The sequence below is a fragment of the Pseudochaenichthys georgianus genome, chromosome 6, assembly GCF_902827115.2.
Source record: "Pseudochaenichthys georgianus chromosome 6, fPseGeo1.2, whole genome shotgun sequence".
Lineage (NCBI taxonomy): Eukaryota > Metazoa > Chordata > Actinopteri > Perciformes > Channichthyidae > Pseudochaenichthys > Pseudochaenichthys georgianus.
In genome coordinates, this window is record NC_047508.1 from 7,223,897 (window position 1) to 7,246,666 (window position 22,770).

The 22,770-nt window shown below is 40.2% G+C and overlaps 1 protein-coding gene across 1 annotated transcript in view; it reads right to left on the reverse strand.

Annotated features, from left to right (window-relative positions):
- The window catches only part of LOC117447508 (cytosolic carboxypeptidase 4), a 181,147-nt gene that overhangs the window by 59,095 nt on the left and 99,282 nt on the right, over positions 1–22,770 (reverse strand). The window contains 7 exon segments of the mRNA XM_034084216.1: positions 1,147–1,295; positions 1,379–1,459; positions 1,591–1,674; positions 7,440–7,703; positions 13,115–13,205; positions 13,372–13,561; positions 20,337–20,453. Coding sequence (XP_033940107.1) covers positions 1,147–1,295; positions 1,379–1,459; positions 1,591–1,674; positions 7,440–7,703; positions 13,115–13,205; positions 13,372–13,561; positions 20,337–20,453 — 976 coding nt within the window.

The window sequence follows — 22,770 nt, forward strand, 5'->3', positions numbered from 1 at the left end:
AACCAACCGCTGTCTTTAAGACATATACTGTAGAGAAGTGGCATGCAGTTTTTGCCAAGAGTACTAGTAGTGGCTGACATCTACTAGTAGCTGAGAACTAGTAGCTGATGCAAACTAGTAGTAGATGACAACTAAAGAGTGTCCAGTTTTGCAACCAACCTTGATATAGTTTGAAATGTGAGCACAGCGGGGCGTAAGAGGGTCTGAGGTCATTTTGGACCAAGGACAATAAACCTTCCATGAAACTTTGGCACTGCATTATTGCCAGTTAGAAAACTTGTGTTCACCACAAACACAATATTTGGGAATACCAAATTACACACTTTTCAAGTTTGGCATTCACATTTATTTAACAAATTAACAAGTGTCACTTATTATTACTTTTCAATTAAATTGTGTGCAAAACACACACACACACACACACACACACACACACACACACACACACACACACACACACACACACACACACACACACACACACACACACACACACACACACACACACACACACACACACACACACCTCTAAATACTCCACACACACACCTCTAAATACTCCACACACACACACACACACACACACACACACCACACACACACACACACACACACACACACACACACACACAACACACACACACGCACACACCCACACACCTCTAAATACTCCACACACACACCTCTAAATACTCCACACACGCACACACACACCTCTAAATACTCCACACACACACCTCTAAATACTCCACACACACACACACACACACACACACACACACACACACACACACACACACACACACACACACACACACACACACACACACACACACACACACACACACACACACACACACACACACACACACACACACACACCTCTAAATAATCCACACACACACAGATGGGTTCAACAGAGTGAAAGCTATACCGCTGGAAATCTGCCTTTAGTGCAACACGGTGAAAGATTTAAACAGTGTGCATTATTCAGGAGAGGACACACACACACACACACACACACACACACACACACACACACACACACACACACACACACACACACACACACACACACACACACACACACACACACACACACACACACACACACACACACACACACACACACACAACCCTTCTCACCATAGTTAAACTGGCTGTTGCTCTTCTCACAGTTGATGACATTGAAACGGTAGGGGGTGCTTGGGACCATGTTACTGACTTCAAAGTAAAACCACTGCGTGTGCTGGTTACAGTTAGCATCCGCGTTCAGTATGAGGTCATATTCATATCTGAAGAAGAGAGGAAAAGCCACGATGATGAGTGGAAAACACTGAGCCAGGACTGTGTAGAGGTGAAGAAGACATGTGTTTACCTTCGGACCTGAACAGCCTTCCTTAGGTTCCCACATTCAAACTTAGAGTAAAACCTCAAGGAATCCGATGGACACTGAAGACTGAAGGACAAAGAGACAAAGAGGACCAACATTATTATTTCGCCTCCCATTTGGGCAAAGAATAAAGACACATGTGAAAGTGAAGGCTTGATGAATGTTGTTTCTCCGGTGTTGTTTGTGTTGTTGCCTACCTGCTGTCTTCCAGGTCAAACACTACCTGGTCGATGATGTCGTCAGGATTCAGGAAACGTTGGACATCTTCAAACACTTTCTGTCTGACAAAGACAAGCACGTGCCGAAACAAACGTTAACATTGAGAAGGTTCGGTAAACAGTTCTCCAGCAGGGGGGGGGGGGGGTCCCACTGGGTTATCAAGGGAGTTTCAGATGTTAATGGAAGAAGACATACGTTTTGGATGATTTCTATGCAGTCAGCACTCAATAACCGTACATCCCATAGTTCTCTATGCTCTCTGAACAAAGGGTTGTTTCAACTGGAATTGAGGAGAGCGCAGTGCCTGGGAATTACATTCATTGCTTTCTAAATTAAATTTCAAATAACTCTACGGAGGGATTTTTCTGTGTTTTATTAAACACATGTTGTCTCCATTAATCCCACACAAAATTATTTGAAGGTAAATGCTTTTTAACACAAACTGTGTTTGGCTATCCAAAGGTGCCAGTTTACATCAAGGGCACTGGCAATGTGCTAACCCTAACCCCGACCCTTCACCGAGGCACTGTACCCCCACACTGCTACCCTGGCCTATTTGTTTTGAGATATGAGTATAGATACTATTGTTTTTTAATCACAATTTCTTCTATCACAATCCTAAGGTAATTATCCTTGAGAATGATTATTTCATGTGTCTTATCCTCCACTACATTTCAGAATAAGATATTGTGTTCATCTGCATTTAATTGAAAACTTTGGCTACTTGTGTAACGCATATAAGAAGGTATGATGACGTTACCCAACTCCTAATTTACCCGTCGATTTTGGGTTAGTGTTTCGGAAGGAAATCCAACCTTCACCTACGCTCATGCGCTTTTGGAAGTGACCAAAAGGTAGTGATGTGGCATACTGGACTGTAACAAGTTGTTGGGGAGAGGGAATTCTGCTAGGCCTTCTGTTAACATGACCTGCCAATGGGATGGACACTAGAGTTATTGATAAGGAGTTTAAAGTCCTTGTTACGAAAACCTCCAAATAGGTCATTATAGGCATTTCTTTTTGTGGGGTCTGTGTTGACTTTCCCTTTTAACTTTAACTTGTGCTGCCCCTTTCTGCTCGGCAGAGTGTTGCACTATGTGAGAGGGTTATGTGTGAGAACTTTAAAACAATGCGCAATGCTAATCCCATTAGCATGTGTATGGGAAACTCAGGGTGTTTCTCAATGTCGAGAAAGGCGTCCTTCGTTGCTGGACATTTCGAGACTGCACATGTGCATCCTCCGCGGTCTTAAAATCCCCACAATGCTTTGCACACGGACCAATTTCCCAAATCTTTGGCGGAAATTGCGCTCCATTGCATATGAGGCACACCTGTTAGCCTGTTCCACCATTCTTCATTTGCTGAGGCTAGGAAGGATTCTTGCCTCGCTTCTGAAGGACCTGACTCGGAAGACATGTCCTACCAAGGAAGCGTCCTCGACATTGAGAAACACCCTCAATGTTTAGTTAGCATCAATGCTAACCAGTATTCAACTGTAACACTGTGTACAATGCTTGGAAAACTTGATGATGATTAAAGATTGAGTCTTTGTTAATGTGTCAACATTATATGCGAATATAGAAAATTAGCCCCAATATCAGCAGTTTTACTATAATATTCAGTGTCAACTCAGAGTCCATTCAAAACATTAGCAGCTTAGCTCCATGATATACAGTTCTATAAATAATTTGAAAAATGTTTGATAAATCAAAATAGTCTCAATGAAGACAGAGAAGGGGTACGAGGACAATATGTGGGTTTGAAATGAGACAGAGATTGAAGGTCCTTCACATTAGAATAATTATATTCTGTACCCGAGACAGTTTACTCACAAAGCAGCCCCGACAAAAATGGCATCAACATTAGTTCTATTAGGGACTGCCAACTAAAAAGCATTTGCATTAGGAAGTGGGCATTTTACACTGAAGGTTGGAGCAAATGCATTTCAGTTAAAGAAAAAGTCTGGTGATTTTTCTTTTTCTATGCATACTGTATGTCAACACATTTGACATTGTTAGAAACTCATCAATAAGCACAGTTGCACTGGCTCACATGTTCCTTCATTACACCAACACACACACTTTACTTTATTTTCACTCAATCCCACACACATCCTGCTGCCACAAGTTATCACTACCAAATGTAAAATCCAAATAGTCCCCAACAATATCCCTATTTCATGCTGTTTGAGTTACATTTAATAAACAAATTAATGAGTAGGTGTTTTAGGGAACTACTGAGAGCTTCTTTTTTTTTTAAATAAAACGATGTATGTGTGAGGGAATTCTAAATACAGTTGCAAGAAAAAGTATGTGAACCCTTTGGATTCTCCACACATAGCGTTGTGTGTTCCTTCCAAACAACTGAACTTTGGTTTCATCTGTCCACAGAACATGTTGCCAGTCGTGCTGTGGAACATCCAGGTGCTCTTTGCAAACTTCAAACGTGCAGCAATGTTTTTTCTGGACAGCAGTGGCTTCCTCCGTGGTGTCCTCCCATGAACTCCATTCTTGTTCAGCTTTTACGTATCGTAGATTTGTCAACAGAGATGTTAGCATGTGCCAGAGATTTCTTTAAGTCTCTAGCTGACTCTCTAGGACTCTTCTTCACCTCATTGAGCATTCTGCGCTGTGCTCTAGCAGTCATCTTTACAGGACGGCCACTCCTAGGGAGAGTAGCAACAGTGCTGAACTTTCTCCATTTATAGACAATGTGTCTTCCCGTGGACTGATGACCATCAAGGCTTTAGAGACACTTCTGGAACCCTTTCCAGCTTTATGCAAGTCAACAGTTCTTAATGGTAGGTCTTCTGAGAGCTCTTCTGAGCGAGGCATGGTTCACATCTGGCAATGCTTCTTAAGAATAGCAAATTCAAAACTGGTGTGTATTTTATAGGGCAGGGCAGCTTTAACCAACACCTCCAATCTCTCTCATTGGTTGGACTCCAGGTTGGCTGACTCCTGACTCCAAGTAGCTCTTGAACAAGTCTTTAGCCTCGGGGTTCACATACTTGTTCCACCCTGCACTGTGAATGTTTACATGGTGTGTTCAATAAAAACATGAAAACATATCATTGTTTGTGTGGTATTAGTTTAAGCAGACTGTGTGTGTCTGTTGTTGTGACTTAGATGAAGATCAGAACACATTTTATGACCAACTTATGCAGAAATCCAGGTCATTCCAAAGGGTTCTTGCAGCTGTCTGTATGTCTCCAGTACGATGCAGTGGCGTTGGAGCTTAGACCAATTGTAGTTTGTTTTTGCTCTGTAGCATTCAGTTAGTTTTGAGTCTGTTTAGTCGGATGTTTCTCTGTCATGGTCTTATGTTTAAGTTGACCTGTTCCCAGTTAACTGTACAGAGAGAGTGGTAGTTTAACCTAGGATTAATCTACACGTTAGATGTTTGCTAACATATAAAATAATCAGATATGTAGTATGTACACAAGTTGGTATTGAGCCATCTATGCTAAACTACTATGTTACCGGCCTAACAATTAACCCTCTGGTAAAGTGTGACAATTACTATAACATCTCACTGATTGACCTTAACATTAGAACAAAAGATCTAGACAGTGTTTTTTTATTTGTATTTATGTGTATGATAGGAAAATACATGAAATATCTTAAGAGACTTGGTGGCAGGAGATATTCTGGTGTCAACTTTCCAAAGGCTTATTGTTGCTTCACCATCTGGGTGTCAAACTCAAGGCCCGGGGGCCAAATCCGGCCCGCAACCTAATTTTATGTGGCCCGCAAGAGCTTGCAAAGAATATAATATACAATACAATTGGTGTAATTGTTGAATATTTACTTTCAATTCTTTGCCCTAGACTTCTGCTTTCAGACGTAGTTATTTAGGAAGATATTTCCAGAACTGATGCTAATCCAATGCAGGGCCAACAATGTAATATAATACATTATTTGATATATATTATATATTTACATATGTATATTTACAATTACAACCGGCCCTTTGAGTGCAACCATAATGCTGACGTGGCCCGGGATGAGTTTGACCCCCCTGATTCCCTCCTGCCAAGATTAGCATCCCAATAAAGGTTTGCTAGTGCGTCACATCCAAGTGTTTACAACTGTTCCCATACAGTTCATGTGGGCAGAGGGACTATAAAAACATTCCTTTTTTGGAAGGTACCATGTCCACTCAAGGCTGAGAGACAACAGAAGAGTCAACCCAAGAGTCTCATACGTGTAAGTGGCACATTTGAGATAATAGTTCCCTAACCAGGGAGTGACTGCCACCTTTGCTCTGTGACAATAATACAGCCACTACCCATTCAAGTAAACCCCGTCCTTTCCTCAAGCACCACTTTTATCTGAAATGTGTCACCGCACGTAAAAGACTCTTGGGTGTGACTCTTCTGTTAGCTGATATGGTGTCCTCATGGTGAGTCGGATTGTCTGTCGCACCCTGCAACATGCAGTCACCATACCTTGTAGTTGAGATCAACATAAACAAAATCTGGCACACGCAATCAGCATAGAGATGAGGAGGGCCACATTAAAATGCAAAGCACAGGGTTTTAGAGTGTCACATCCCTCCCTGTGTCATCAGCCCCGTACGTCTGTGTAAGACACACATAATGGACACATGGTCCTTGTATGCATCATGTTTAATTACTGCATGTGTGTTCACAGACCAAACTGACAGGGCCACTTAAACACGTATTGAAATAATCTAGTATGTATACATCTGTTGAACCTCTGATCTCAGTACTACTATGCATTGCTTTATGAAGACAGATAATAATAATAATAATAATAATAATAGATAACACACTAAAGATAGACACAGGGGTGATGCAGAGAATGTAATGGACAACAGAGAAGCAAAACACAAGGATAAGGAAGGGAAGAAATAAGAGACCAATTTGAACAAGAAGCAGGCACAGAATTGGACTATCATGGCTGTCACACCTACTGGTGGAAGGGAAGAATGCGTAATAAAAGAACCAAGTGGGAAATAATTAAATCTGACAAGACTGTACGAGTGTGGGAAAAACATCCAGGAGAAAAATAGTCCTTAACCAGCTCACGAGTCTCCCAAAATAAACTAACTATAACCAGTTCTTGAGATGTTTTATTGACAAGGGTAAACAGAATGTAACAACCTAAAGATGTGACAGGTCCGGACTCCCATGTGATCCAATAGTATAACAACATTAGCAACACATATATGTTGGTTGTCAGCAAACTAGAGTCTTAGTTGTTTCCAGTTAGTAAGTACAGATCAGAAAAACGAGTTTGACAGCATGCTACTGTTCTCAGTGCCAAAGGAGACCAGACTACACATTGGTTCTTATGTTGTTCATTTGAGTCAACTGAAGGAGTTAGAAGGACTTAAGTCATGCCCAGGCCGCCAGTTGTCTTCCTGACTAGTAATTTAAAGCTAAGTTTAGCTAGTTAGCTTACTGGGAATCTACACAAACTGAGATTTCCCGTAACCTATTGAAATCAGTAAGTAACACTCGCGCTTCTATTGGCTGGAGCTCCATCATCTGAGCTAAGGGGCGGGACATCTCTAAGCGGTTGACTCATCGCAACACAGCCAGCTAACCAATCAGAGCAGACTGGGCTCTGGTTTCAGACAGAGGGTGAAAAGAGGTGCTGCAGCACAGGCAGGATGAGGGAAATAAAGAGCTTTTTGAACATTAGAGGTGAACAATTCAAACATGAACCTGAAAATGAGCATACTATTTCCTCCTTCATGAAATATGCAGGTTCTAGGGATAAGGTTAGCAACATCAAGTGGCCTCATGTTATCAATGTTATCAATTGCACCTTTAAGTGCTGTATTGGGCATGCAGTACCTCTGAACGTTTGGTTTACGTGGAGCCATGGGTTCATGCCCTGGTGGTGGGAGGTGACCCCAGAAATCAGGGAAAGCCAGGATGCTGAACCCTGGAATAGATTTGGTTTTGGCAGCAGCAGCGCGGTACAGCCTGGGTTCATGGTGGGGAATACAGACTCCATGTCTCTCCAATAGAGTGTCTATCATGGTACCATGGTGGGACTCTTCTGCGTCTTCCTCATCATCCAGCTCATCCCCTCTCTGACCGGGAGGGGCTTGTCCCCTTGGAAAAGAAAACAATGATAAGTGCAAACTGCGACAATAAGAAAATAAAGTTTGTAAGTTTTGAAGATAAGTTAAAAGTCCAGGACAGGGGGGGGTGACTTGGGACTTTCTAAAATGTCATCTTTTTAAAACCAGCTTCATGGCCAGATCAATGCCAAAGTGCGATCAGAAAAAACATGATTCAAGCTGCAATATAGGCTATGACGATCATGGTCAATCATAAACACGATTTGTACCACTTTTATCAGAAGGCGATCGGCAACATGACACACAGACACTTCCGTTTTTAACGTCCTGTAGAGGAGTACACTTAATATCTGGGACTTTGGACACAATTAAGTTTCAAATGTATACAATATTATCAACATTTTGTTTATGAAAGATGCACATCTACCTGTACTACAATTATGAGTCACTGATTTGCCATGTGAATTGTGGCTTGGCAATAACATCATCTATCCAGTTGGAATAGCTCAAATAGAAAAGGCCTTCAGTATAATTCTACAAACTTTCATTCCAGACATGCAGCTTTATTCTGCCAAGCTGGAATTATTCCCATAACTGCTGGTAGAAAATGAAGCTGTAGAGTAATTGCACATATTACTTAACTAATTACCCAGTGACTGAAAAAAAAAGCCACAATTACCTTCCAGAATCATCCAGAACAACACATTATTGAGAAAAACATGCAGCTTTTTAGATCTGATTGAGCACATTGACTACAATGTTCTAACTTTGGTCCAGTCATAGGTTCAAGGTTTTTATTTGTCATACCAACATAGTGTAGTTATGACGATGAACATCTTAGGTCACAGGCTCCTCCAACAGTGCAACACAATAAAACAGATGCACATACAAATATAGTGCAGGTAAATAATAAATAGTAAATACAACAAATATTTTAAAATAGTGAAATAGTGCAATAAGAGTCTAAATGCAAGTTATTGGAATATGATATATTAGATAAATCTTTTCTAAGTAGCAGCCAGATGAATGTTATGGATGTTTCAACAGTTCAGGGGCCTCATTTATAAACGGTGCGTACGCTCAAAAGATGTTGTACGCCAGTTTCTAAGCAATCTTTGCGATTTATAAAAGACAAACTTGACGGGAAAATGTGCGGTCCTCCACGCACACTCTGACCCAAACGGGAGAAACTGCGACACCGTTGGCAGAAGGAAGAATGGAGAGAAATATGTGGAAATAATACCATAAATAGACAGCCTGTCCTCCTACAAAAACCGACCATATAGGTCGATTGTTCAGCAGCTAAATACGACCCAGAGTCACGTTTTAAAGTGTAGCACCTCTAGTGGTCGTGTAAGATACAACATGCTCCTGTCGATTGCAAACGCTCCGGAGGGTCGTTTATTCACAAATAACCCTCTCTGGAAAATCCTAAATTGTGGAATAGTTTGGCCATTAAAATGCTTTTTTATTAGATTTCTAGCGAGAAGTGTATATTGTACTTTTATAATCTACGTCCAGTGGATGTGTAGGATCTACAGTTTGATAGATATACGAAGATGATTTGAGGTCTCACCAGGAGAACGTGTACTGTATATGGGGCAACTTCCATGTAAAGTTAGCGTGGGTGAAAACAGTATTTCCGGTCTCGAAGTTTTCATAATAAAACCGGAAGTATTCCCCACACTGTCAAATGATTACGCAGTGATATCTCCATTACTCATCCACTAAAAAACATCAGTTTATCCTTGTTAATTACACAATATTGATTGGTTTAAATTGTGTACAATGCTTTTGTGTTTTTAACCTTCGATTCGGAGAAACAAATTGTTTTTTCGGAGTTTAGACACTACAGAGTTTCCGAAGACACTACACTACCCAGAATCCCCAGCTATCGTTTGGGACTACAACATCCGCCTTGCTTTACAAACCCCGTGATTAGCCCTCAAGCTCTGTGATTGGATGTTGGAGTGGCAGTGCGACAAGGTTACGCCGAGTGTCAAACAGCTCTTTGAAATGGAATGGAACCACGCCAGACTATCCAAACCTGGACTTGGACGGGTCCAGCCCGGCCCTCCCCCCCAGAATTACACTTGATGGCTATTGTGTGTTTCACAACATGTTCTATGGCACGTCTCTACTAGGAAATGTAGTTTTAAAAGACGTTTTCGTATTTCCCACAATTAGAAGTTGCCAGTATTAAACTGTATACATCCCTGGAGGTTTAGGGGATACGAAACACATTGGTGTTATCAAATTTAAAACATATAATTAATACATGGGTGAAAATTGCTTGTGTCCATAATGGGCAGCATTAATATACCCACATGACACCTAAGGTCAGAAGAGCTTTATTTAACAGCTGGTCTTATGTCTGTGACCCCTCCTGTTGTTCATTGATAAGCCTGAAACATGCACTTGTCAAGGTTCAGATGCACATTTAGCAAATATGGCAGTAGCCATCGATTATCTTAAGATAAGATACTTTGTTGATCCCAAGTTGGGAAATGTTTTTGTTCCAGCAGCATGTACTACTTTGTTCTACTCCACTACAATTCAGAGGTTAACCTGGTATTTTTACTCTACTACATTTATTTTGGTTACTTTTCAGATTCTGATTAATGATGTGAAATATAAACAACCCTCAAATCAGACTTTAGTTACACCTGAGTAAAATTCAGCCTTATCAGTTTGTCTGTTTTGCACATCCTCCTGTTAATATCTTTGGACGTCCTGCACTAAACTGTTTTATTGTAGAGATCACTACAGTATCTTCTTGATATTTTCCATTCTATATTTCTATCATTGACCCCTATTTTGTATGTAGGCTACTTTTAATATTTAAATGTTTTCATCAAATATAACTTATTCAACAACTAAATTCAATAACGTGCTTTAACCACTAGGAGGTGCGGTTTAGACCAGTGGTCTAGTTAATAAAACATAATAATATCAAACATAATATGACTATAAACTTTATTGTGAGTTTAAAACAGAACGGTAAAGGAAAATACAGTTTCAGTCTCTCGATGTGAAGCTTATGCATTGTACCATGAACCTGTATAGACCTGTAACAGTCAACTGCATGAGGAGTTGGAAAGGTAGTTCAGAAAATCAGTAATATCTTTAAAAACTACAAAAAAGTCCCTTTCTATCAGCTGTGCACCGTTATGGTGTAAATACAGACTACTAATCTAATCTACTAATTGGATCAAATATAAAAGTCAGCCGAATTAGTGTTGATACTGCAAGGAGACGTATTGTGTGAAAAGAAATGGAAGATGTTGTTTAATTGTTGATATATTTATGGTCCACGTCACGTATTCAGTTTTGGCGGCATCTCTTCCAGTTTGTCAAAAGGTCTTCTGATCAGGGCTCTATAAATACATATCTAGGGCAGATATGTAATATTTAATGCAGCCGAACCGTGTATTCCAATGCTGTTATGTGATGACTTTCAAAGAGAAAAGCAAGAACACTCGGAATAAAGTATTATTATTATTTTTTTAATGTTTTCCGATTTCATATCACATAAACACCATATCCCGACGTGCATTGCGGCGTGATTTTAGCCTATCAAAACCTCTGAAAACAGAAATGTGTCTCTCAGAATCAAAAGAGAAAAACCTATGGGAAAAACACAAAAGCATTGTACACAATTTAAACCAATTAATGTCGTATAATTAACTAGGATAAACTGATGTTTTTTAGTGGATGAGTACTGCAGATCATTAAATCATTTGATCATTGGTTTTATTATGAAAATGGCCAGACCGGAAATACCGTTTTCAACCCGTAACTTTACATGGAAGCTTTCCGCATATCCACGTTGTCCTGACGAAACCTCAAATCATCTTCGTAATATCTATCAAACTATAGATCCTACATATCGACTGGACATGGATTCTAAAAGTACAATATATACTTCTCGCTAGAAATCTAATCATAAAGCGTTTTAATGGCCAAACTATCCTACAATTTAGGATTTTACAGAGAGGGTTATTTGTGAATAAACAACCCTCTGTAACGTTTGCATTCAACGGGAGCACTAGAGGCCGACAATTTTAAAACGTAATTATAGGTCGTATTAAGCGTTTGAACAAACTACATATTTGGTCGTAATAAGGGCTTAAACAATCGACCCATTTGGTCGTATGAGTTGGAGGACTTGTTGCAAATAGAATGTTACCTCTCATTTATCATATATGAATAATTCATTTTCAAAAATTGATTAAAGCCCATCTTAAAATGATTAATGATTTGCAGGTCTCCCTTGAAAAAGAGATCTATGATCTCAATGGGACCAATCTGGTTAAATAAAGGTTTGAAATTAAATTAAATTAAACAGTTTGAGACTCCTCAGTGCACAACAAATAAATAAATACGGAAATGTTATTGATCACCCCTCGATTATGTTCTCTTGTTAAGAAATGTATTCTCATAAATGATGCGGTAAACAGAAGGACAGCATTACTTTAAACTGACGCCGTTTTGCATTTCTATAGGTTGTATAATACGAACATATTTAATCATGTTTTGTGCCGTTCGCCAATACTTGATAAGTCGCTCGTAAAACACAGGAGGTATGGAAACTAAGAACACCATATTTGGTCAATTGTACAGCTAATATAACACAACACATGTTTTATTTCCTCTAACTGGTGGATAGAGTTGCTGCGGGGGGGTTGAGATGCACAGGCTGCAGTGGAGATGCTACACACAGCTGATCGACAGCTGGAACACAAACCACGAAATAAAATAAGAACATCTTTAGATCCATGACTCCGGAGGGATTCCCCGATAATTTCTTACAGTTTCTCATCATGGGGGGGGGGGTCTCCTGTCCCCGGCACAAACACACTGACACACTGCCTGAGGAAGGTTATGTGTATTTTTGTTGTCATTAACTTTTTTCGGACCACTTTATGTTGGTGACGATCCGACCTCCATGCTGCTACTCTGGTTCAAACTGCATCCACCAAACAATATGATTTATCTCGACCCCCGCAAAATAACCAAAATCTGACACGGTGTGAGACGTCTTTTTTAGCTGTTCTGTCGTCATTTCCTGCGATCTCCTTCATAAAGTCAGTCAGAATGAATGAATGGGCGTTTCTTTGACTATTTATAGGCAAATATGGGCGTTACGTGAAGCCCGCAAAAGCTGCGCGGCATTTCGAGTTGATTGTGATGTATATAGGGAAACCGGCGTAGGACGTGCTTGCGCAGTGTTTTATAAATCGGAAGACTTGTGTGCGTATTTATTCGCGTGTTGAGGATCAGGGTGGAGGATGTGAGGTTTGGACCAGGTCTTGTTTTTAAAGGAATGACCTCAGGTAATTCTTTCAGATTTACCTAATTTCCTTTGTGGATAAAGATGACATGTCATTTCATCATTAATGCAGATTGCCTTATCTATCCATGCAGAGGAAGCCAGCATACCTTGCCTCTCTAACCATGGTCCTAAAGCTGGGGCTGGTGCTGAGGATGCTGCTGTCACTGTGGAAATAACACGCCTTTAAATGGGAGGCAGCTGCAGAGAGAGGAAACAAAATAGAAACTATGAAATTCTACTTTTAACAATAAGAGGAGAAAACCATGCTTTGTTTTTCTTAGATGATGAAAAAGTGATCGTCTTCTTGTAGTCTCAGTAAGAACATAGATGCTAGTATCACATTTGCCCTGGCCCTGGCTCTGACCTGCTGTGTCTGGTTCTGTCTCTGAGTGAGACCCAGAGGAGGAGGTGGACCAATCCCCGCTGGCAGAACTCCTCCTCCTGTCCCTCCTGGAGGAGCCGAAAGAAGAAGTGTTGAGCAGCACAGCTTCGTCGTCTGAGGAAGACGAGGACGCCGTGGAACCCTCCTCGGGCTCGGAACTCAAATCCAGCTCCTGTGGGACACAAATGTTTGGGTCATGGTCATTTGATTTGCTCAAAGGCCAACTTATCTGCCAAAAGCTTCATTTAAAGGACTTGTCGAGACATGAGAAAGATGTGTCTTTAAGGCCCTGTCGTGTGTTATATAGGTAAATATAGCTACAAATCCCAAAGATGAGATACTAAACCCATCCTCTCCCCACCCCTTGCCTCAAATGCCTCCATATGACTCCTTTGTTTACTTTCCTAACATAATGACATCACTATGTAACAATCAAGCTTCTATTGGCTAGAGCCCCAACACATTGTTTGTGATATGCTAAGGGGAGGGACCTCTCTAAGCGGTTGACAAATCACAACAGAGCCGGCCAGCTAACCAATCAGAGCAGACTGGGCTCTGGTTTCAGACAGAGGGTGAAAAGAGGTGCTGCAGCACAGGCAGTATGAGATAAATTAAGAGCTTTTTGAACATTAGAGCATGGAGACATGTCACAGTAGAGACACTACATACTAATATGAACCTGAAAATGAGCACAATATATCTTCTTTCATTTAAAATATAATGATTTTCAGGAAATGACTTGATTCTAATCCTTCTTTATTTCTCTCTAGAAAACATGAAAACACTACATTAAGACACTACTGTACCTGCCAGCTTTTAATAAAACAATCATGTTTTGCACACGGTATCAGCAGTCAACCAGCTAGACTTTGATAAATGGATGACACAAAGGGTAAGCACAATGAGGTAAGATCTAACATAGATACTGAAGTATAGGAATGATATGTCATGGTGTATTTGATGAAGGAAACATGCTTTGTGCTCTCCCATTAGATGTATCCTGGTAATACATTCTGACTTGTAAGCATGGATGAGCTTCCCATTAGTCAGACATTATCACGAGTCATGTCAGATGGTATCCTGATATCCCGCTTTTTTATGACATGAAACATTATCATGGACCGAGACACTCGTTGATCATCTCCAATCTGTCTCTGACACTATCTATTTCTGTCTTTCACACACACACACACACAGACACACACAGAGAATCTCTGTCACAAAAACACATATGCATGTATTCAGATCATTTCAAGGAAAAATATCAATACCATATTATTGAAACCACTCCATTACAACTCATCTTGCAAGCTTGCATTCAAGAGCCTACCAAAGTAAACATACATAAGTCAGAAAATATACTTGAAGTGTTAGTAAGTAAAATGTTTCATTATAAAACATTTCTTTGCACATTTTCAGCTTCATATTTTTATTGTGCCTCTACTGGGACATGTCTCCATGCTTTAATGTTCAAAAAGCTCTTTATTCTTCTCACACTGTCTGTGCTGCAGCACCTCTTTTCACCCTCTGTCTGAAACCAGAGCCCAGTCTGCTCTGATTGGTTAGCTGGCCGGCTCTGCTGTGATTTATCAACCGCTTAGAGATGTCCTTGCCCTTAGCCTATCACATACAGTACAATGTGTTGGGGCTCTAGAAGCGCGAGTGTTACATAGTGATGTCACTATGTTATGGAAGCTAACAAAGGAGTCTAATGGAGGCGTTTCAGGAAGGGGGGGGGGGAGTGTGTGATAGAGAAACTACCTCTGGAGGGAACTTTGGGATTTTAACCTTTGTAGACCATTTAGATGCACAAAGACCTATAACACACTACAGGAACAGAAACACGCAAAAAGCACATTAGGGCCTCTTTAATATAAGTGGTGCAGCCAAGATGCCAAACTCTAAATATGCAGCTGTTAATACATGTTTCAAATGTCACTTTTCTCAATTATAAATAATATTGAGCATATGTAAAGGCAGCAATCTCTCATAATAACGCTTACGCCTTCTTCCTCATAGTCACTCATTGTAATTAAGACCTGATCACAGGCCTTAAGTGAAAGCTCCACTTATCATCAATTACAATTCTGTCAGGATTAAAAAGGATTATTGGATACACACCCTATTGGACTGACATTTAAGAGCTGCACCACTCCACATGAAGGCTCTGTGTCTGATGTATGTGTACATGTATGTATATACTGTAGGCAGAGGTTTTATGATGCAATATTATTCCAACCCTACTTAATGCAGCCCTACATCACCAGAGTGAATAGATCCACTATAGGAGTCAACAGCACAAGGATGCCCTTTAGAAATGTGTCAGGTGTGTCGAGATTGAGGATGTCTTTGATGAACGTTTATCTCCGCTCTCTGTAGAATTAGTCATGTCTACCTCTGCTAAGAGCCATGGAAGTCACGATGATCATGACCATGTATGACATTAACACACACACACACACACACACACACACACACACACACACACACACACACACACACACACACACACACACACACACACACACACACACACACACACACACACACACACACACACACACACACACACACACACACACACACACACACACACACACACACACACACACACACACACGCACACACAGCGTGTCATTGCCTGCCTCCTTCTCTAATCCGTCATGTCCTCCTGCAGTAACAGCCATGTAAGTCATGATTATATCCTGCACATTTCAAAAAGAGCTCTTTATTCTTACTGATTTTGATCTTACTACCCAACACGATGCTCCATAATAGTGAACCTAATCTCACCTAAACAATAGAAAAACCCTTAGGTGTTAAGTGTGAGATTTCTGATGTGCCACCTCTGCTCAAAGTCTGCCTTGGCAAATTCATGTCATGATCTTTCACGTTTTGGTGTTTAATGTTCCTGTCATCATTTGAAATGTATTTTCTCTTTGTGTCTTATCTAGTTTTACTTTATCTTTTTGGTTTTGCTGCCTTTTGTGATTGTATGATTGTAATAATCATGCCACTTGGGATTCTGCCTTCTGTTTCTTGTGTGTCAGGCCTGTCTCCCCTTGTGTATTTTGTCAGTTCGTCGTCTGTTTCCCTGTCTGTTTCCCTGAGGTCCTGCCTGTGTTCCCACTCTTGTACCTTGTGCCATCCGGTCTGTACTTGTTCAGTTTTTCTTTAATTTTGTTGTTTTGTGTTGGTACTTTTGTATCAGCTTTGTTTTATTAACATTATCAAATCAAATCAAGTTTTCTTTATATAGCACATTTATAAACGATTTTTGGTCGAGCCAAAGTGCTGAAAAAATGGGAGAAACCTCAGGAAGAGCAACAGAGGAGGGATCCCTCTCCCAGGACGGACAGACGTGCAATAGATGCCATGTGTAAATCGAAGAGATAATACATTTGACAGCATATAGAGCGAATGTTAGGAAATGCATGTGTCTGTAATAAGAAGATGAATCCACGAGGATGTCAGATATGTTATATCTCTCACAGGCTCAGCCCTCTACTGGACTCCATGGGTACTACCCCTTGATCATATCATTCATCAAGCAAGCATTCATCCACTGACCACCCCCCTCATGGAGGAAGCCCTGCGGCATCCCTTCTAGGTGCAAAGGAGCAGCGGCTCAACTCTGAGTCTGTACCGGATGACTGAACTTCTCAGTCCTCGGGGGAAGCAATTCTGTCCTACAGGATTCATATTGCAGCCCATTACCCGTCAAACATGTATTAGGTAATGTTGCTATCAAAGCAGTTAACTGATGGGGCTCTCATATCCACATACTTCTTAATATATTCAATACAGATGCTGCTCCTTGGCACAATATGATTATATGTGTTTCGGTAGAATACATTGGTGATGATATAGCAGCAGTATCAGTCCTGCCTTTCTGTCTCTGGAACACAGCTACTGTATTGAAGCCAGTAATACAAAACATTCTAAATGAACTTCTGTCAGAAACATTAACAAACATGACAAGAAAAACATCATCTGTCACTCTCTGCCACGCCGGGTGTATTTTTCTCTGCTTCTGTAAGAAATTCTAATCAATATGATACGTGAATATTAAATGAATGTACCGTTTTATTTTGAAGGAAAACCCGGTTGTTTACATTATCTTTGTTTTCAGCCGCTAGAATGTATTAAATCAAAAGTCATGAATGAGAATATGAGGAGAAAAGGCTTGTGGAGTTACAAAACAAACACACAACGTCTAAATCCCCTTATTTGATGCAATATCAATCCAGAGGAACGAAGCCTGGAGGAAGATCCGCCCATCGTCGAAGCAGCCAATGAGAAGAGGAGAAAGGGATTATATATATATATAGAGTGGTGAAGTCCCTCCCCTTCCTGTGGACCTCCATGGGACCTTATTTCGAAAAAATTATGTATTGAAGTCAATGGAGAGAGAAAGATTATCTTTCGATCCCGTTTGAATTGTGCCACTAATTACACATACTGTATGATGTTTGTCAATTTAAAAGATAATTTTGCCAGTAAAAAAAAAAAATGAACACATTTTTTTGTGAGAAACGCTGAATGAACTACATCTCTGGTCTTGCACAGCAACACACGTCACCAAGATGGCTGTCACTACTCTCTTGCTAAACAAGGGATTGACTACCCTCACTATCACCACAATGAAACACGTCCAGAAGAATGTCATGCAAAGCTGCCTGCCTTCTTTTGATTCTCTCTGAACTGCCTGGTCTTTTGAATGTTTAATGTCAACCATTTGTGCAGATAGCATGAAGTAAAAAAGATTGCCGATGCTAATGTAGCGTTAGCTTAGCATTTCTCCACCGGGTTTAAATGGTGTATTATAGAATGATCACACCAGTGTGACAGTACTCTTCAAAGGGTTCACGAAATATGACTACTACTTACTGTTTAACATTTTGGGTTACTTAATGTTACTTCATTAAAAAAAATGACAAGGCTAATGCTGTGTTCACACCGGACGCGATTCGATGTTTGGGGGCGATTACATGTAAAGTCAATGCAGAGATGCGGACAGACGCGAATTTGCTCCGACGGCGAGCATGAAGCGGAGGACGCGATTGAACTGTGCCGCGTCAAACGCGAGAGTTCAATTTGTTCAACTCGAGCATCAAATTCACGTGACGCGTTCTCGTGGAAGCCAATCAGCGGTGAGGATCTCAGCCTGCCGTCACTGACGTTCAACCAGAAAACATCAGCCGTTAGCTGTTAGCAGTTAGCACACAGAGATCACAGCTCATATCTGTTCAGAAACTGGACACAAGTTAAACAAGTACAAACCACAGATTGTCTGTGTCATGGCGAATACAGTCGCTGGTTTATTTATGTCTGTAGGCCGTTGTTATGAGTGTGGAATGAGCATATACAACGTTAGCTTAGCCTGATCGACCCGACCTTCATTCAGAAAACAAGCATTTTAAAAGGTTTTGCCGTCTTGTTTTGCCGTCTTGTCTGCAGACTTGTCAAGCATTAATTCATGGTTTTTACTAATCGGTATCAGTTTGTTGTTACTTCGGCATCATTTAGAGACGTGTATTACAATTTAATCACGGTAAAATATGTTAATTTTGTTGTAGTTGTAGCTCCCGAGCCAGCGCGTCATGTTTGAATGATGCGAGTAAACACAGCTGGCAGCCGTGGTGAAACTCGAGCAATTAGAGTGAAGCGAATATTCACATCGCGTCTGGTGTGAACGCCCCATTAGACTAGAGCGATGCGATAGGAGCGATTAGAGCAAAGCGAATATTCACATCGCGTCTGGTGTGAACGCCCCATAAGGCTGTAATGCTAACTAACGTGCTTGGAAGTAGATGGGCGTGACTTCGCCACTCTATACACACTGCACGCGGTTTCACAGGCTCTCTTTCTGTACACAGCGATGTGAAGACTTGCTTGTTTGATCCAATACAACGATACTTTATTAAATTACTCAATTGAACTTTCCGAGACTCCATTCGTCTCCTTTTTAACTTTCTCCTGGCTGCGAATCAAAGAATACATCTTCACTTCCTCTCCTTCCAAAACTTACATATCTTGCAGAATCTGTATTTGTCATGGTTGCCTCTGCGTTTTACAGCCGTGACCCTAGAATGTTATCTAGGGTTTGCTAGTGTTTCCCCTTCCATGGTTCTATTACAATGTCCGAACTTAGGCATTCAGGTGCATTCCCGGTTATTGACAATTCGACCCCAACCATGTTTTGTCTGTGTGTTGGCATGGTTTCCCCTCCTGCTCATCATGCATGCCTGCAATCAGCTCTCCATGTCCTCAGTTTGATCAGCTGCCTCTCATCAGCTCACATGTTACCAACACGGCTCTTCAACAGATTGTTGTTTCAACCTTATTGAACTCAAGCTCCTTTCACACATGCATTGCAACCATGAAATCATCTTGATATCACCCAGAGGAGCTGTTTGTGAAAACAAATGTTGGAATCATTTTGGCCGGAGATATTTCAGACTTTTCGCTGCCAGTAGTGTGTGTGTAAAGTCCAATTTGGCTAATCCGAGTAGAGTTCTAACCCCTAACCCTAAACCCTTATTGTCCAAAAAGTGTGAAACAAGAAGAAAAATAACCTAGGGCAAGTAAGTCTTGCAGCGAACAAACCGTAGCTCAATTAAGGTTAGGAAAATATCTCAAGGGGGGGTTTTGTGGGTAGACTGTGAGATTGGAGCTAGACCCATCTCCAAGCTTAAAGAAGAAGTGTCATTCAACAAAAATACCAACAAAATATCGAACTGGAGAGACACATAAACCTTTGCCTGTAAGGACACAGAAATCTTGAGCAAAACTCATAGAGAGGCTAGAAAATCGTTGTTTATCAAATTCTGAGCTGACTACGTGACCCTAGCTTCACACCAGCCACCATCATTTGCTCAAACCAATCAAATATTCCTAGTGAGAATGCATCAGACAATCTCTTGTTTATGACTTGACGTATTTACCTGGAAGTCATGTGAGAGTTCAGGACAGAGGCGGCTGTACTGTGGCAGCAGCTCGTTGGGTCTGTCCGGGGCGGGACAGAAACGAAGTTTGTTCAGGTCAGTCTCCAAGTCATCATCCTGGAAAGAAAGAGTTAAACAGAAATGTACTCAAAGACTTTTAAATTGGACAAGTATTTTGGTACGTACGTTGTCCATATATATTTTGTACCATATCTAAATTACACATATCTAGTAAAATAACTGTAAATTTTGATATCGTTTTTTCAGACTGTATTGGAATGTTCTTCCTCTACCAAAAATTGTCACTACCGAAACATAGTACATACACTGTAGTCAAAAAGTATTATATTAACCTGTTAAGATTGTTTTACCTTCCCTTATCTAAATAGTATTTTAACAAATATTTCTTGAGGGTTTTCACAATTAAATCAATGCAATTTAATTTTTAATCAAATGTCAAAGTTCAATTTATACAATTCATAAAAATCTCAATACAAGTTTTCTTTGTAAAATGCATAATACTGATCATATTGATTCCAGAGTTGATGATTGTTGAAATGTAACATACATTAAACCAATCAGTATCATATCATTGTATTTGATAAGTCAATATACTTAATTTTTTTCAAAACATCCAGTGTTTCGGTAGTGACCACAGTATTTAGTTCTCTAGGTTGTATCATATTCCCTCAACCTTATTGCTTAATCTTAACTCATAACATGCTTTATGTTGAAGTGTGAATGTTTGAAGCTACTGACCCAGAATCAGCACTTTAGTAACAGGCTGAAATAGAGGGGGATGAGGCTAGAATGGGTGATCTGTTTGGTATTTTGTGCAAAACACTTCATAGACATGTTTTTTATATATCTGAGACCTATAATATATGCCTACAAATAGTATAATAAGAGACCTTTAAAGTAACATACTGATTTTCACACTTTAAAACACATTTATTTCAAAACTATGGGATTTACGATCATGTAAATTACCGAAACGTAACCATATGTTTCGGTAGTGACTGTTTCGGTAGTGACTGTTTCGGTAGTGACTGTTTCGGTAGTGACGATTCTAACTCAAATTGAGCATAACTAAAGAATGCTAGCAGGTACATGGCTAGCATACACGTTTTTTAAGAGGTTTACACACATAAAAACCTAATACTTTGCATAAAACTCAGAAAAAGTTTACTTAATTGAAGATAATATATGACCTGCTCCATCGAAATCAGTCGCATTGACCCGAATACACATTTTGAGTTGTATACACCGTTGGAAAGAGGATATTCCTAGCTTTCTAATGATATCAGGATTGTTGATGTACTCCAAATATTAAGCGAAATATGTCACATTATATAATGACTGAGTCATCATTTTGAGAAAAAGGCCTTCAAAGTGTTCTCTTCTCTGGAATCCATCGATCTGATTGATTATTAGCGGAGCAAATTATGAAAATACTACGGAGGGAAGATATTTTCGTTTGGAGGGGAAGCTCGCGAGTGTGTGTGTGTACGTGTGTGTGTGTGTGTTTGTGTAATTTTGCGTTTGTGTGTATTGTGGTTGTTTCCCGGGGAAAACCCTCACGAGAAACACTGGCTATTTTTAAGCCTGCTGTGACGTCAAGTTACTCCGTTCTCCGCTTGTAATTATGCCGTTACAAGCTTCAACGTTGTATTTATCATCTGAATTAGCCGAAACATATATTCACAAATATTCTGAAAGCCAAGACAAACTGTAACGGACCCTGCCGTGTTATCTATGATTACTATACTCTTACATTCATAATGTTAGCCGGAGGGAGGGGGAGCGGCGCTGCGGAAGAGCAGATTGCGAGTGAGAGGTGCCTGTCTTTGTCCCTTTACAAGCTTCAAACATGTATTTATCGTGTGATTTTGGAAATAAAAGTTTCATATTCTTTAAAATCAAACAAAACACCCGAACCCCCGAAAAAATAGTTTTTTACGTAAATCCACGTTTATTTTGAAATGAGCCGTTGCGACTTCCGACTGATTTCGATAGAGTGGGTCACATATGTGTTCAGTAGTGACAATTCTTACACGCCGATTTTCAGATTTTGGAACAGATTTATATCAAAAGTATGGGATATAGCTACTTTCCATTCAGCCATGAGGGACCGGGATGCAGTGTCACGGCCTTGTCAAAAGTGCAGGGGTGTGGCTAAAAACTAGGCTCAGCCATTAGACTAAAACCCCTTGTGTTTCGGTAGTGACATGAAAACTGGGGACATGATTTTTTGAGTATAGTTTTTTTATTAAAAAGTTAAACCTACAATAAATATAAATATTCCAACTTCTGTTTGAATGTAATCATAAAGATCTTTTAAATACACCATTCAACAAAATAAAATAAAATGTTTTAAGTGTTATTTACAGAACACACTACTTCCCAATAGAAAGTATCCTATAAATTATGTTTT